This window comes from Castor canadensis, chromosome 5 (genome assembly GCF_047511655.1).
Source record: "Castor canadensis chromosome 5, mCasCan1.hap1v2, whole genome shotgun sequence".
NCBI classification, from domain to species: domain Eukaryota; kingdom Metazoa; phylum Chordata; class Mammalia; order Rodentia; family Castoridae; genus Castor; species Castor canadensis.
Genome location: NC_133390.1, coordinates 146356547 through 146374063, shown reverse-complemented (window position 1 = coordinate 146374063; position 17517 = coordinate 146356547). Strand labels below are relative to the sequence as shown.

At 37.0% G+C, this 17517-nt stretch overlaps 1 protein-coding gene across 1 annotated transcript in view; it reads left to right on the top strand.

Annotated features, from left to right (window-relative positions):
* Positions 1–17517, top strand: part of Slx4ip (SLX4 interacting protein) — a 230927-nt gene that overhangs the window by 197602 nt on the left and 15808 nt on the right. Inside the window, 1 exon segment of the mRNA XM_074074342.1 lies at positions 10716–10793. Within this exon segment, the coding sequence (XP_073930443.1) occupies positions 10716–10793 (78 nt within the window).

Below are 17517 nucleotides of genomic sequence, written 5' to 3'. Positions count from 1 at the left end.
AAATGGGCAAAGGACTCAAAAATTTTTTTTACAAAGAAGCCATACAAATGGCCAAATAGATATATGAAAAAGTGCTTACAATTACTAATCAAGGAAATTCAGATCAAAACCATGAGATACTACTTCACAATTGTTAGGAAGACTGTTCAAAAAGAAGAGGAAACAAATGGTAAAAGCATGGAGAAAAGGGAAACTTGTATGCTGTACAAGTATAGAGATGCTTTAAAAAATTAAAAACAGAAGTATGTGATCTAGCATTCCCACTCTGGGTATATATCCAAAGGAAATGAAATCCTCATTTTTAACTGTTATCTGCACTACAGTGTTCACTGCAACATTGTTCACAGTAGCCAAGATGTGGAAACAACCTTACACATATTCTTGCCACTGTAATGCTATCTGCTGACCAAAGCTGAGCAGTCGAAGGTGCTATGGTCTTGAATTTCCAGAACAGTAAGATAAATCAATCTTTCTTCTCCTTCTTCTTTTTTATTTACTTATTTTTGTGGTACTGGAGGGCTGAACTCAGGACCTGGGCAGGGGCTCTGCTATTTGAGCCACTTCACCAGTCCTTTTCTTTATAAAATACTTAACCTCCAGTATTTTGAAATAGCAAAAATGAGATTAAAGGAGTTCCTTAACTGTATATATAGTTGGCAGCTATTTTCTCCCATTCCATAGGTTACCTTTTTTCAATCTATATATCCATAAACAGATGAAAGATAAAGAAAATGTGCTATATCTGTGGAATACATAATAATGAAATATTATTCAGCCATAAAAGAATAAAATCCTGCCATATGCTACAAAATGGATGAGCTAAGTGAAATAAACCAGACCCAGAAAGACAAACACTGTATGATCTCATATATGTGGAATCTAGAAAAGCTAAACTCATAGAAACAGAGTAGAATGGTGTTTGCCAGAGTCAGGGAGGAAGCCAGTGGAAGATAGGTGGGAAATAGGGAGAAGATAAGCCAGGTGTGGTGATGCATACCTGTAATCTCAGCTACTTAGTAATTAACACAGTGTGTATTGACTGGTAAGTCAGTGGAATAGGGTAACTTGGAAAAAGAGGGGCCGCATGTGCCAAAACTATCATGGGGGATCTGTGGGGTCCTGTTGAATGTTACTCATTTCAGTTACCATATACAAAGTCAATGTCCACTCATTGAGGTTTTTTTTTTTTAATTTTGGTTATGAAACAGTATCACTTGATTTCATTTGTGTAGAAAGAATAATATATAACTTGAGAAAAGAGCTAGAGAATATCAAAGTCAAGGTGACAAAGTGTCTCTGGGTGGTCAGACTGTTGACGATTTAGCTCTATCTTTACACTTTGTTTTGTCTGCACTTTTTTAATGCATTGAATATACATTACTTTTTATTAGAAAAAGCATTTATCATTTTGAATTTATTTTTCTTAACTATTCATGTTTATTATTCTAGATTGACTTCAGATTGTTTTTGGTAGCTTCCAAACTGCCTTCACAGAAACATACACACGTAGACACAATTTCAAAAACTGATTTTTGATTGGAATCATATGATGCATAATAGGCACTTGGTATATGTTTGTTAAATAAATGATCATTGGGACAATTCACAGCTTTGTAGCATCCCTCCCACTTGATAACATGGATTATTACTCCATCTATTCAGGTCCTTTTTTAATTAATGAAAATTTTCTTATTTTTTAGTATAAATCCCACAGATTTATATAATTAATGACTTCTTAAAATGTATAATTTTCCATTTCCCCCCACAATGAGTCAACTATTTACTGAATATCTTTAATGTCAGAACTTTAAAAGATTCAGAAATACGAATTTAGTATAGACAAACTTGTCCTGGTAGTAGGGTTAAGGACCTGGGTTTATTTAGCTTAAAATACATGGCTGAATTGGAAGTGGCCAGCTTTCCTTCAGCTCTGCTGAAGACACATAAAAAAATGAGTTTTCACTAAGTGTAAGGAATTTAGATTAGTGGTTACAAAGTGGCAGCATGGAAAAGATGCACAAGCACTCAGAATAATTTTATTTGGGCTGCAGAGTATATTAAAGTTCGGATTCAATGCAGATTTAAAATTTGATATTTGACATAAAAATATGGATTGCCAGTTTTCTTGGGACCCTTGTTCTGTAGTGTTGAGTGGTAGCTGGTAGCTGACATTGAGTTGCTGCAGGCCCCTTTAAACAAGCTCTGTGCTCTCTCCAGATTTCCTGTCAAAACCTAGCTCTTTTCCTGTTAACCTGCGTTGCTTTGTAGGCACTAGTGTACAACCAGTATTCGTTTGATAACGGAAGCGTTGAGTAGCATATAGGCAGGTGTGGCATCTCCTACTTGGCATTTTGGTTTTGTTTTGAAAAAATATCCTGTTTAACAAGTACAAAGTGAACTAGATGACTTGTCAAGGTTGTTTCTTGTCCTGCAATTCCGCAATCCTGTTATAATAACCCAGTGGTTCATCCCTGGTTTTTCACTGTACGTGGTCCTAGAATCTTAAAGTCAGAATAGGCCCTCTGTAAGACAGAGAAGCCCTAGAAAGTATGCTTCATCTGGCATTAGGTACAGAAAAATAATAAATAAATAAATAAATAAATAAATAAAAGCCCTTGCTGAGAGGCAAACTTGCACAGGTAGCAGTTCAAGCAACCAGCAACCTCATTTAGAAGGTTTATTAGAAATTCGTTTCTTTTATACGTAGTTCTTTAAAGATTAGTAGAGTTTTGTAAAGAATGTTGCGTTTTATACATACACAGTATTATATCACTCATGTGGCAAGTTATGACTGTGGGAACCATTGTTTTGAATACTATACATGTTAGCATGGTTTTCGTATTTAATGTAAAGGGTATATTTCTGTAAAGAAAATTAGAAAATCAGTGTGGAAAATATCTGACATAGTAATTTCTCAATTTGTTTTATTCTAACTTTTGTCTTCCCTTAAAAATTTTCTCATTCTGTGTCGGCAGTCAGTGATGGAGCCTATACATAATAAAATTAATAGCATATGAGACCTGTGGTATGCCTTGCAAAGTCAGCGGGTAACAGGTTAAAGAAAAATAATTCTTTAAAGTAAATTTAGCTGAAATAATTATTTTGTTCAGTTGAAAAAATTTTGAGAGTTTAACCAGTTTGCCCCATTTGTTTTGGCATCAAATAGACATAACTTTATTGTGACTCAATCTAGGACGATACTTATTTAAGGACATGAAATGTTATCTCAAGGGAACATTTTTGGAGTCTAAATGTCTTGCATAATAAGTGAAAATTTTAGCTTAAGTCTGAATATTCCATTTATTCACCCAAATTGTTTCCTAATTGTGTTCATAGGTTAAGATTCTCTGTGCATATATTCTAAAACATAAGACAGGACTCTGGTTTTTAGTTCTCACAGAACAATCCCTTCCTCTAGTCTACCCATCACTAGTAATAGTGAAAGTCACATGCAAAAGTAGAGGGGTGAATCTGATTAAAGTACAATATATGCATGTGTGAGATACCACAGTGAAACTCCTTTGAACAATGAATATACACATCAAAAAGGACAGGAATGTAAAAGAGGTCCTATTCTGGTGGAGGGGGAGGATGAACAAGGATGAATATAATTGATATGCTTTATATACTTATATAAAAACAGAACAAGGAAACCTGTTGAAATTGTTGGAGGGTGAATCTAATCAAGGTACATTGTATGCACATGTATGTACAACTAATATATGCAAATAAAATGTTTTTAATTTTTTTTTAAAAGGGCCCCATGCAGGTATTTCAGAAGGCTCTGTCTCATACCTAGGTTTTCTTTATGTTTTAAGCAACAATATCAAGCTCATGATTTCTCTATCTTTTCCATCCTAGGCCTTCTGATAAGGATAACTTTGTGAATGAATGAAGTTTTCAAAGTAATGAGTTATAACCCCTTTTTTTAAAACCAAATAGCTAAAAAGCACATACTCTCCACCTTTTATGTAATATGTTTCTGGACTACTTTAAGCATCCTAGACATTGTCAACACTTGCCAGATAATCAGCCTTTTTCTTCCTGTCCTCTTCTTAAGTCATAACCATGTCTTCAGATGGAGAATGAAATTCTCATGGCTTCATACATCTAAACTGGCATGCAGTACAGAACTACTACTGCATTCATTAGTACATCATAATCTGATTACAACTTTCTTTTTCTTTTTTTCCCCCCCAGAGGTACTGGGGGGGTTAGCCATTATCCATGCCCTTGACCCTTTTTGCTTTAGTTATTTTTCAGGTAGGATCTTATGTTTTTGCCTGGGTGGGCCTCCTACCTTTAGCCTCCATTGTAGCTGGAACTTCAGGCATGCACCATCACACCAGGCTTGTTTGTTGAGATGGAATCTTGATAACTTTTTACCTGAGCTGGCCTCCAGCTGTGATCCTTTTGACTTCTTCCTCTTGAATAGCTAAGATTACAGGCCTGAGCCACCATGCCTGTCCTCAGGTTCCCTTTCCTAAGTATGTTTACCTTTGATAAAAATTTAAGCATCCACAAATTTCAGATTTGATTTTTTTTATATCTCTAAAATTAAATATCCAAGTTATCTTGTTCTAGACTGAATCGTAATAATAGCTTTATCTTGAACCTATAGTTTCCTACAGCAGTTGAAGGAGAAGTCAAAATTTTAAAATGGTTGCATTCTCAAAGACCAGGAAAATTGAAAATTTTCATTTTGGCAACCGAAATTGTTTTTTAAAGAGTTCAAATCCAGATATGGGATTGTTTATTAAGATGACTTAGACCAATCAATTAAAAACTTCAGAGTTATGAAAAAAAAAAAGAAGAGGCAGAGTGTTTGAGAGTAAAGGAGATGTAAGAGAATATATCTGTTAAAAGGCATGATTTTCGGTTGAATCCTAGTCTGACAGAAAATCAGTGATAAACATTTTGAGACAGTTGAGCAGTGAATATATGAGCCATATCCCATGGCTCAGTTACAATAGTACAGGTTGAGTATGTCTTATCTGAAATGCTTGGGACCAGAAGTATTTCAGATTTCACAGTATTTTAGATTTTGGAATATTTGTATAGACTGTCCTCATTGAGCATCCCTAACTTAAAAAATCAGAAATTTGAAATGTTTCAAAATATGAAACTTTTTGAACGTCATGTCAGTGCTCAAAAAATTTCATATTTCAAGGTATTTTAGATGTTCAGATTAGGGATGTTCAACCTGTAGTATTTTGATGTAGGAGAATCTCCTTTATTGCTTGCAAGTTCACACATATTGTAGAAATAGTTTCATGATGTCTAATCTATTTTGACATGATTCAGCAAATATGTATATGAAACATGGCAAAAACATTAGCCATTATTGAATCTAGATGGTGGGTTTCAGGGTGTTTGAAGTACTGTTTTTCTACTTTTCTGAATATTTAAATTTTTTCATGATCACGTGATCTAACAAAGTAAGAGAAGTATTGAGGGACACAGGAGGTCTTGATGAGCCCCTATTATGGTTTGGGAGGAAACTTTGCTGGAGGAGATCCCTGAAGGTGGTGGGTGGAGCCCACTATGAAACCTGTGAAGTACTGCTCACTTGCCAGCCTATCCTGATGGCTCTATGGCCGCATGGAGGCATTTTCCCAGGCTTTCCAATCCATTATCTCATAATAGCTATGGGAGAGGACCTTCCATGTTATAAACCATACTATAGACTCCCCTTTGCAGCTGTGGAGAAGCTCAAGTCACTTTGGCTATGAGTGCACTGAAAAACAAGTGAAGCTGGATAATTTTAGAGTAAACCCTCCATGTTGGATATATGTTCTCAGTGCCTTGGGACTATGAACCATAACAACCCAAAATAAATGACTCCTCCCTTAAAATGAGCATTACTCATTAGAGCATGGTACCATTTAAAACTAATCTACATACCTTCTAATCCAGGTAGAATCTGTTCAATTCATATTTGATTTGTTTGGGTTATAACTTTTCTCTTTCCGTTCATGAAGTCTCCAAATTTCTAATAAAGCCATTGCAAAGCAATTTATTTTAGACAGTATGATAGAACATAGTAGTAGGCTTTGGTTTGCCTTTTCTTTCATAAACATTAAAGAGCTCCCCCACACCCCTTGTTTTTTCTTAAAATTAATATTCTTTGGTGAGTAACTAGGGGAGCCAGAAGAAAGTTAATGTGGTAACAGGTCATCATTTTATGTTTCAGTGGGAGGTTGGAGGCTGTCGGAAGATGGAGAGAAGTGCAAAGGCTGTTTACTAAGTACAGATAAGAACCAGAGACTCTGGGACTACTTAGAGGCCAGGAGAGAAGATGGACTTCCTAGCAATGGATGATCATGTGACTTTAAGCAATTCAGAAGTATAAGTATTTTCTAGAAATGCACATGCCAGAAGACTGCTGGTGGAAAGATGTTTCCATTTCAAAGTCATCTTCCTATTTTTTGGCAGCATTGGGGTTTGAACTCGGCCTCACCTTGCTAGGCAGGTACTCTTACTTCTTGAGCTACTCCACCAACCCTTTTTTTGTGATAGGTGTTTTTGAGATAGGGTCTGGCAGACTATTTGCCCAGGGCTGGCTTCAAACCATGATACTCCTGATCTCTGCCTCCTGAGTAGCTAGGATTATAGGCATGAGCCACCAGTACCTGTCTCATCCTCCCGTTAAGTCATCTCTTCCTGTGTCTAAAGATGGTCCTCCAAGATTGAGGAGGACCCAAAGCCAGCAAGAAAACTGACATACTTCAATAGTTTTCAGATAAGAGGATTATCACTTTATGATTTCCAATTGTTTATTTCCCTAATTTCCTCCTGACTCAGGTTTTCTCCACTTAGAACATAAGTGTAGCAGAAAGCTGGTGCTCAAGTAGGGAAGGCAAAGGGCATTCTAGATTCTTCGCCAAATTGCTGTTCAGCTTTAGAGAATAGTAGAGCTTTGTGTTTGTCCTAGTTAAGTGTAAAACCTCAGTAGCCTGTTGAACTCTGTAAAGTCAATTTCATTAAGAGCAAAGATAAGAAGATAGTCTTTATAACTGCCTGTTACCTATGAATAAATGAAATACATCTTCTAAAGCAGTTCAGTTCAGTTTGTTTTAACAGCTGTAATTTTTTTCTGTTCATATGTCAAATTTAGTTTGTCATAAAAACTGACACAAAGACCTTTTGTGTTTAATCTCTCTTCAAGTTTTCTCTTTGAAACAATGAACTTTCATATAAGCAGTGGAATTTGGACTAAAAGGTGAAAATCTTTTTTACATGTTAAATTTGCCATTTAAATTATAGGTACCACACTAAGATTCCACCTCACACCTGTTAGAATAGCCATCATCAAGAACACCACCAACAACAGGTGTTGGTGAGGATATGGGGAAAAAGGAACCCTCATACACTGCTGGTGGGAATGTAAACTAGTACAACCACTCTGGAAAAAAATTTGGAGACTCCTTAAAAATCTAAACATAGACCTGCTATGTGATCCAGCAATCCCACTCCTGGGGATATAACCAAAGGAATGCAACACAGGTTACTCCATAGGCATCTGCATACCCATGTTTATTGCAGCACTATTCATAATAGCCAAGTTATGGAGACAACCAAGATGCCCCACTATTGATGAATGGATCAAGAAAATGTGGTATTTGTACACAATGGAATTTTACTCAGCCATGAAGAAGAATGAAATCTTATCATTTGCAGGTAAATGGATGGAACTGGAGAACATCATTCTGAGTGAGGTCAGCCAGGCTCAGAAGAACAAAAATCGTATGTTCTCCCTCACACGCAGACTTTAGATCTAGGGCAAATGCAGCAATGTGGTTGGACTTGGATCACATGGTAAGGGGAGAGCACATTTGGGTGATATAGAAATAGGTAGAAAACCCAAAACATGAAAGCTTTTGATGTCCCCACTCCAGAGGAACTAATACAGAAACTTTAAAGCAACAGAGGTTATCATGAGAAGGGGATCAGTAACCAGGGTAAAGATCAGTTGGAGATGAATCAACATGGGTCATAACATGTGTACACGAAAGCAATGCTAGGAATATTTCTGTATAGTATCCTAACTCAACTAACAAAAACACTTTGTCTTCCTTATTAGGCTTGTCTCTTTTCTTCAACAAAACTAGTGATAAAGGCAGAACAGGACCTGCCTGGAACTGAGGGGGGAAGGGAAGGGGAGGAGGGGGAGGGGACAGGGGGAAGAAATGACCCAAACAATGTATACACATGTGAATAAAAGAATAAATAAATAAATAAATTATATGTACCATTAAGCTGAGCTTTCCATTGAAACCACTAATAACAAGATGCCAGTTTAAGATTTCCTTTTAGCAGGTTAGATCAAAAAGAATTAACATAGACGGTAACACACACGCACAGGAAATCAATGTGAGTCAATGCCCTGTATAGCTATCCTTATCTCAACCAGGAAAAACCCTTGTTCCTTCCTATTATTGCTTATACTCTCTCTACAACAAAATTAGAAATAAGGGTAAAATAGTTTCTGCTGGGTATTGAGGGGGTCGGAGGGAGAGGGAGGGGGCGGAGTGGGTGGTAAGGAAGGGGGTGGGGGCAGGGGGAAGAAATGACCCAAGCCTTGTATGCACATATGAATAATAAAAGAAAAAAAAAAGATTTCCTTTTAGCACAGTCCTCTCTTGTAGGGTCTGAGGGTAAGGACCAGGTTTCAGTAAACTCAGTTTTCCTGGTACTTTTATAACAAACCACTTATAATCTGCATTGTACTACTTTCTTTTTTTTAGGAGAAGATATCATATTAGAACTGTATTGTTTAACAGCCCAAATAATAATGGAGTAATCATCAAGTGGTATCTCCAGATGCCAGGCTTCCTGAACATAGAGCTATAGCATTCACAGTCAGCTTCACATTTAGCTTCCTCCTGAGAGTAACATTTTGTTGCTGGAGATTTTGTACAGGAAGAAGAGTTTGAAATTTTGAACATACCGTCTGAATCTTAATCATCTAGTGCTATTTATCAGCAAAAGAAGAATGAGATAGAAATTGCACATTTTTCTTGTTTAGTACTTGGGAAGATTCATAATTAATTGAAAAATCACTTTTAAATTCCGTTTGTAAGTTTCACACTGCTAAGGACTCCTCTCTTGCAGTCCCTCCTTCTCCAGCAGTAAGACAAATAAATAGATGTAGAAATTACTTCCATTCTCTCAGAGACCTGAAGAATGACATATTTATTTTAAAGCACTCAGAGTAATGCCAACAGTGTGCATATTTTGTTTAACATTTTATTAGAAGAAAGTCACATGACTGAAATGCAATCCCTTTTTGAGTGTGTTGGAAAAAATGTATTTCATATCAGTAAAGCTGGAGAGTATCCTTTCCTATATGTCAGTGTTATTTCATAATTGATGTGACTAAAGCATTTGTGTTGTCAAAGCTATAGCTTATTTTGACAAAGCATCAAGTCCATGCTTACTGATATGCCAGATCTTTCTACAGGGGTGTTGGAAGGACACTGAATGTAACAGTGAAAACCTCCTTAATTGTGTTCTATGTAAGTTACTTTAGAACAAACATTGTCATGAACTGTAGGTGGGGTGGGAGGAGGACTTGATGTAATGGTCCTGGGAGACCACTTCTTGCAAATTTCAGCCCTTCCAGTTTCATGGGTAAGATACTCTCTTGGAGGTTTAGCAAATTCCTGAGGTTGTCTCAGCAATTCGGTACTATATTTCCAGTGAGCCTTTTTTATTTCTGCTTCTTCCACCAGACACTTGACTATATTAACTGGGAATACTTTCACTTGACCTTTTCAGGAAAGTCAACAACAGACCAGTTTATACCTGGAGGGAAGGTGGAGGAAAGGGAAAAAGGGAAAGATAAAACAATTAGAATCTCTGTGAATTATCCGAAGTTCTGTTACTGCCTTATAAGATCAATGGCCATGGCTCTGTTTTCATAGGTGCTGTTTACTCCTTCAGACAGATGTCTTTTAACTTAATGTCATGTTTGTGAGAGTTATTGCTTATTGCCTGTAGTTGTAGCTTACTCATTTTCAGGGACAGCACAGTCTTTCACTGTGTGATTGTGTCACCACTTTTTAAAAATTCTGATGAATCTTTGCAATGGTTTTAGTTTGAAGATTCTGTAATGAATGCCACTATGGATGCTATATGTCCGTGCTTAAGGTCAGCTTTTGATACTTGAGTATTTTTTCAAAATGACTATTCAAATTTGTACTCCTCCCAACATATGGACATTTCAGTTGTCCCACACACTTGACAACAGTTAATGCTCTCTTTTTTCATTTAGATCATCTGGTGAGTTGGGAATTTTTTTTTTTACTCATACCATGTATCTTTTTCATATCATTTTTTATGAAGACTTGGTTGTTCTTGACTCAGGGATTAACTTACTTACATACTATACACATTTTCAAATAAATATTAAACTATTCTTTTTATAATCTAATAAATAGTGAATATTCAAAACTGTTCAAGATCTGTGTATTAGTTCAGCCTAAATTAGTCATCCTGTCCCAAAACCCTAATTTTCAGGCATATTATATCTTCACTTATTCCATTTTACAGGTAAAGTAACTGTGCCATTTCAGGGACTAGGGACTTTTGGCCAGACCTCCTGGAAGAGCCAGAATAGTAATGCTCACCTCAAGTGATCGACACTGGGCTGGGACCCTGGGATTCAGTGGCAAACAAGCTTATAACTTAATGATGTCCCTTTGATTTTACAGGTTATAGTTTTCAAATCACAGCCTATTTCCTCAAGAGAGGGATACACCTTAGCTGCATTGGGAGCTCACAGAACACTGGTAAGAAACTGATTTCTTGGATCATCACATATTTTGCACAATTTGCCTTAGAGAAGGGATGAAAACTAAGGAGTGAAAATTCCTATTTGCTTTATTGCCCTTGTGTCATTGAGTATTTTGAAGAAATTTTTATTTTTTCCCCACAGCATACCCTGGATTTGCTTCTTATCTGAGAACAGGAACTGAGCCATATTATACCTTACTTTCCTGTTGCATCTTAGTACTTTTATTGAGTTCCAGAATGACTCCACACGCAGTTGCAGCTGTGAATCACTTCCTCAGTGTCAGTGCACAAGGCCCTGGGACACAGCACAAATATGTAATGAGAGAGCACAATCCTAGCCCAGAGCCACCAGAGCTTTTCCTAATGTGTGACAAACCCAGTTCCCACTCCTCACATCTCCAAGTCAGGATGTTCACTGAGAAAAATGACATTAAACCTCTACAATTAGGCAACAGTAATAAAGTCAGAAGCTAATGGCAATTCTCTAAGTAAATGTGAGTTGGAAAGAAAATTTAGCTTAACTTTCTTGGAAGATGTCAGTATATATTTGAGAGAAAATAGGGACTTTAAAAGTTAACTGGATGCAAGTTTGCTTATGGAATTGTCATAATTACCTGCACTTTGTTAACTGTTAGATGTTGTTCAAATACGTTACTCTCTTGATGGGACCTTCCACTTTGTTCACTTCTCTTAGTAAAATAAGTCAGTTAACCTTGTACAATAAAACCTGGCTAACGTTTCTGACAGGGACTGTCATTGCCTAAATATTTAAACATTAAAATAATAACAACTCGCTTGTAACAGAAGCAGAGTTAAGAAGAACAGAAGAAGCTTTCTGTTAATAAATAACATTAAATATCTGCCATTCTTATATTTCAGAGGAATAAATAGAAATATAAAATAGAGGAATTTTTTGATGGAACTGATAATTTTGAATCCTAATTCTGATCCACTAAAGAACATACTGTATTTTAATTTTCTGGTTTTTTTAGGGGAGAGCACAAATAATGAATTTTGAGGTTTAGTTTCATCTTCTTTAAAATAGGAAACACTACTACTACTGTATCTCAATAATATGTTTTATGAACTAATGAATAACTATTAATTGCTTTGATCATTTTGTTCTTCTGGCTTTTCAAAGGCCATCTGTAATCCATAGGCCAGATACAATATTCATATGGGGTCAAAGTTTAAACATACCCAGGCCCCAGTCAAAAATGAGGTCTTTCTACATGATGAAGACTAGTTAAGAGTAAGACCAGAACAATAGGTTAGGCCCCAATTTGAATGTTTGCACATCTGTGTTGGGCACTGGAGAGCAATGATAGACTTTGGAGCAGGAGGAGTGAAACTAAGACAGATGAATTAGAACAGGGAGAGTGACTACCAAGGAGAGGACAGTAGTCCAGAGAGTCAGGAGAGAACCATTACTGCAACATATTCTTCAGGCTTTTTGGTACAATTTAACCTAGTCAAGTGGTCTAAGGTGTTAACTGTGTTTAAATTATGTGTCTGCATAATTGACACCTTTGTGCTTGGCTTTCAAGTGCACTAAACTGAGATATGGTATTATCTCAGACAGTGCCCTCATGTGCCATGTTTGTAAAAGGCTTTACATAGACCTGATTCATTGTATACATCTTTAGAAAAATTGATCTAAAAGGGAAGTTTTCTCTTTTATAAAATTAATTTTTATTTCTGTCACAAACATGATATATGTGTATTATAAAAATATTGAAGCAATACAGCAAATATTAAGAAAGAAAGAGAGAATCTCACCTACACACCCAGAATAGACACTGTTAGAATCCACTACCCATCACTCCAGACATTGCCCAGGGCTAGGTGGAGGCTGGAGGTGGATGGATGAATAGATGGATAGAAGGGAAGATCCAGAGGTCCAGAAGGCATTACCACTTTTTGTTCCCTTCATTGGGGTGGGGAGCAGAGTCCTGTGGCATGATACATTCATCCTTCCCATGGCTTTGCTGTGAGAAGCTGAAGTAACAGGTTACTCGACCTGTGATGCGGTGTGTCATAAACCATTCCCTCAGTAGAATTCCTATGAGAAGCTACTTGTTCTCGTGGTCTGATTCAGCTTGGAAGGTTGCCCTCTAGTGTAGGAGACCTCTCTAACACCAACTGACCAGGGAGATAATAAGTAAAGTAAGTAAGAAAAATGTCGATAGGTTACATTTTTAGATTTTTATCTCACATTCTTCCTTTTTCTCTATAAGTCTGCACATTTACTAGAAAACATTGTTGAAAATAAATATGTGTTCTAAACAGAAAACAGCAAACTGACACAGAAGGAAAGCTGAAAAGGCCCTGCCTGGGGTTCCATGTGGTATAATAGTCCAGAACTCAGGTGGACCAATATGCAGCTTCCTTGGCTTTCCCTAGGGTGTTGTGCTCATCCTGCCCTCTTAATGGAAACCCTGGAAAGAGGGAGAAAAGACATGTACCTTGTATATTACTTCATACTGCCATAATATTAAATGAACAAAAAACCTGAGAGCATTTCTGATGCCTCCAGTAACTTGATTTTCTTCATTTTGTACAGAACTCCGTGTATTCCGACAAATTTGTGGTCTGTGTTAGTCAACTTGCATTTAGTCATGGTATTTTGGCAAGTCAGAATGAAGAATTGGTATATATGAAAAAGTTCTTTAAGCAAATAAATCTGCTAAACTCTGAGTTGCTGTAAAATATTAAAAAAAAAAAAAAGAATTGTCTTCTGATGCCATTCCTCTGTGGAGCACTCAGTGCATGTTTTAAAGTATCAAAAATGTCTTACCTATTTTGTGTGATAATACTGATTAGTTAATGCATTAGGATTTTGCTTCTCTCTTTTTTCCTGAAGACACCTTAAGGATTTAGTTTGATCAGTAGTATCTTTTCACTATCTATTTTAAATGAGAAGGCAACACTTCACAGAAACCTTGATTGTGCTTATGATAGTATTTAAATGAAATGAAGCAAGATCCAACATGATTCCACTGGAAGTTTTGTTTGTTTGTTTGTATGATTGTGACACTGGGGTTTGAACTCAGGACCTACACCTTGAGTCACTCCACCAGTCCTTTTTTGTAATAGGCTTTTTTCAAGATAGGGTCTCACAGAACTATTTGCCTAGGCTGGCTTCAAACCACGATCCTCCTGATCTCTGCCTCCTAAGTAGCTAGGATGGCATGAACCACCGGCACCCAGTTCCTCTGGACGTTTTCATTGTGGTCAGTGTCTTGTGAATTTTATTACATGGTAACTCACCAAAATTTTCATGCAAGCCAGTACTTCTCCCTAGTGTGTTATTTCAGAGCTGATAGAGTTCATTTCCCCCTCTTTCTTTTTTCTTATGCTAAGCCTTGAACTCCATCAGGAGCTGTTTCTGTTCATTGGAGTTCTCTATTCAGACATATAAATACAAAAAACTTACTCAGAACACTGTACCTTACAGCTGTACACTTTAAGCTTAACATGTACACTTCACAGAGTCTCCTGGTTGTATGTATGTGTGTTTTGCTGCAGTCATAGTCTTATAATCTGTTTAACGCTGCACAGTATTTTTTTCTTTTGGAAATATGTCTTGACACTTTGACAAACAGAAAAAAAATCTATCAAACATTAACCTGGCCATGAAGTATGACATGATTATTATACTTCTAAAATAATTTATGAGAATATTAGATTATCCTGATGTTTATTATTATTTTTAAATCCATTTGAAATTTGGCCTACATAGTCTCTGTCTAGATTCTTATCTCATCTTAAATAAATACATAAGAAGAATGTTTCAGAGGCTATAAGAGAGAATAAAGACCCAGGAAATGTAAAAAGCAGAGAACTCATATTTACGTTTAGATTCGGTTGTTTTGAGCAGAGGATCCCTTTGGGAAAGCCAGTGTGAACCTTATATTTCCTCTTCTCCATCAATCAAAACACTCTAAATCTATAAATTTAAGAAAACGATGCAAATTTAGCAAAAAGTATTAAAAGTTTATCCTTCGAGATTTCAGGATATTATCTTAGTAAATTAATAAATACTAAAGTGGCAATGCTATTGGCATACAACTTTAATGTCGCTTAATTGGTTTTCAGAACAAGGAAGAAATTGGACTATGCTTTAAGAAAACAACAGTTAACTGTACCACAAAGTGTTATTGCTTTCAGATGGGATACAGGAGAAATTAGATCTTATATCTGATATGTAATATTAATACTTAGTATCTTAAATTATTAAGGGAGAATTAAAACATCTCAATACAAATGAAATGTTAATCCCCCTTAGGGGCCCTAGTATTTATACAGTTGTAAGTTTCTGTAGCTGCTGTTACATAAATCCTGTAATCTAGAGGACTGCATAAATGTTGAGATTTTTAATCTGAAAAGCTGACCAATCTGAGTCTATTACATGAGGGGGTTCAGTTTTCTTTAAATGTTCTGATTTCTAACCATGACAATATCAGAGTTAACCAGGTTAAGTTATAAGAACAGTGCCATTTACATCATGAAGCTCTTTCAGTACTTTGAGTGATTCTTTTAGTTCTAGTCAGTCTCTGTCTTCAGTTGCCCTTTTTGCCCATCTCTGACTTTCCTTTCACATACACACTTTCTCAGTAACACACCTAAGAATCAAGCCTACTACACAGCTCCATCACTAGAGGCTACCTCACTTGCTCACCTGAGTACCTACCCTATTCACCAGTCTGGATCCCACCACTTCCTCAGACTTCTTGTCACTAGAAGCTATAAAATATCCAAGTTAAGTAAAGGGCCCACTCCTGCAAATTGTCCATCAAGGCAACTACATGGTCCTTCCACCAGAAGTGGAGCTTGGTCCTCATTGATATTTGACCTCTACAGAGCCTGCCTGTCTCAGCTGTTTAAGTATCAATAAATAATCCTTCTCTCCCAGAACTGCCTTCTGCCCAAGAGAGAGAAGGCATTCTTACTTCTCTGATTTACTTCAGATGCCCAAAGCCTGTGATGTCAGGCTCCCCTGAGGATTCCTTGAACTTTCTTCAAGGCTTGAATTCTTTTATCAGTTTACATTGATGTTTACCAAAGGGCAGGATCCATCTTATTCTTAGTAGTAATTCTTAAGAAACATCTGACTGAGCAAGGCCTGGGAACTTGGCTCTACGCATAGCTATATTGGCAATAAACTTCAGTTACTTTACTGTAATTGTTTACATAACTCAGTCTTACACACCCACAGAAAGTGATGGGGGAATGAGCTAGTACCTGAACCTGAGCAGCAGCAGCAGCCTGAGCGCCTTCCTGTGCTGTAGCCCTGAGGGACAGATTCCTTTTCCTTCATCGCCCTGCCCCCTGTTTGGATCATCAATGTCTAAGTGACAATTTGTTAGAAAATCTGGGAGCTAGCTTCTATTCAAAACTGCTCTGCCAAGGGATCCTTTCAGCCTGCAGACAAGGAAGCCAGCTGCACTTAGCTCCCCAGTTCTTAAAGGTGGCTGCACAAAAGAATCACTGTCACAGATCAAGCAGCACAAAGGAGAAAAGGAGAAATCCCTTTGCAGGACAGAGTGAGCCCAGCCACTGTCCCCTTCCCTCACCACATTGGGGAAGTCTGTTGGTCTGCTGTTGGCTTTCTCTGACCTCTCAGGGACAGTGGTGCAGGGAGATCCTTCATGTTGCAATAGTTCTGCATAGAGTGCCCATGTGCTAGGGATGTGGGAACTGTGATGTGTACTTTGGGAAGAAAGGACATTATTATGAAATGAGTCACTCTATTTTTCTTACTAGAGTTTCTCATAAGAAATCTCAAAACTTGTAGCCTCAGTTTTTGACCTATTGCTAGATACAGAGCTGGGGAATGTTTTTGAGAGTTTTACCTCTAGTTCTCCACCACCTTTTTTTTTTCCTTAGAATTATGAAGACCATAAAGTAAATTTTTATTGCACTCAGTTATGGTCCATCTCAATAATATTTTCTTTTCGTACAAGCTCATGTCTGTATGTAGAGACTGTTTTCTTTTTCAGATGTAAAGCCCTGGAGGTTCTAGAAAGTTTTAAATTATTAATTTCTACTTTATTGAAGTTATATAAATAACCATAGAATTCTGTATGTATCTAGGATATTTCAGGGTCAATATAAACTACTGTTTCATTGTATCTTGGTTACAGCCACTCCTTTTAGTCTCTGGAGACTACCTTTCCCATCTGCTCTGACCATCACATGTAATGTAATTTGCTGAGTGCTGGCTCCATGCTAGGAGCTCTCCTAGACACTTGAGAAACAAAAATAAGAAAATGCTTTTGCCCTCAAGGAGCTTATAGTGATTGATGCTACTGAAAGGTTTCCCTGTGAGGCCACAGGGAAAATTGTAGTTCAAATAGAATTTCCACTTTTCCTAACAGTGTTTCCATTCTGCACCTGTATCCTTAATGGTTCCACTGGATCCTTTCTACCATTCAGAAAGAAAATCCAAAATTCTTGACTTAACTTTCTTATTTTTTGAACTTATGTTGTCAGAGTCTGTGATCCTTTTGATAATTTAAAAATGACACGTTAAGGGCTGGGGGCATGGCTCAAGTGGTAGAGTACCTGCCTAACAAGCACAAGGCCATGAGTTCAAACTCCCATACTACCAGCCCCTCCACAAAAAAAAAAAAAAAAAAAAAAAATGACATGGAGGACCAGGTGCAGTGACTCATGCCTAAAATCCCAGCTATTTAGGAGGCAGAGATCAGGAAGATC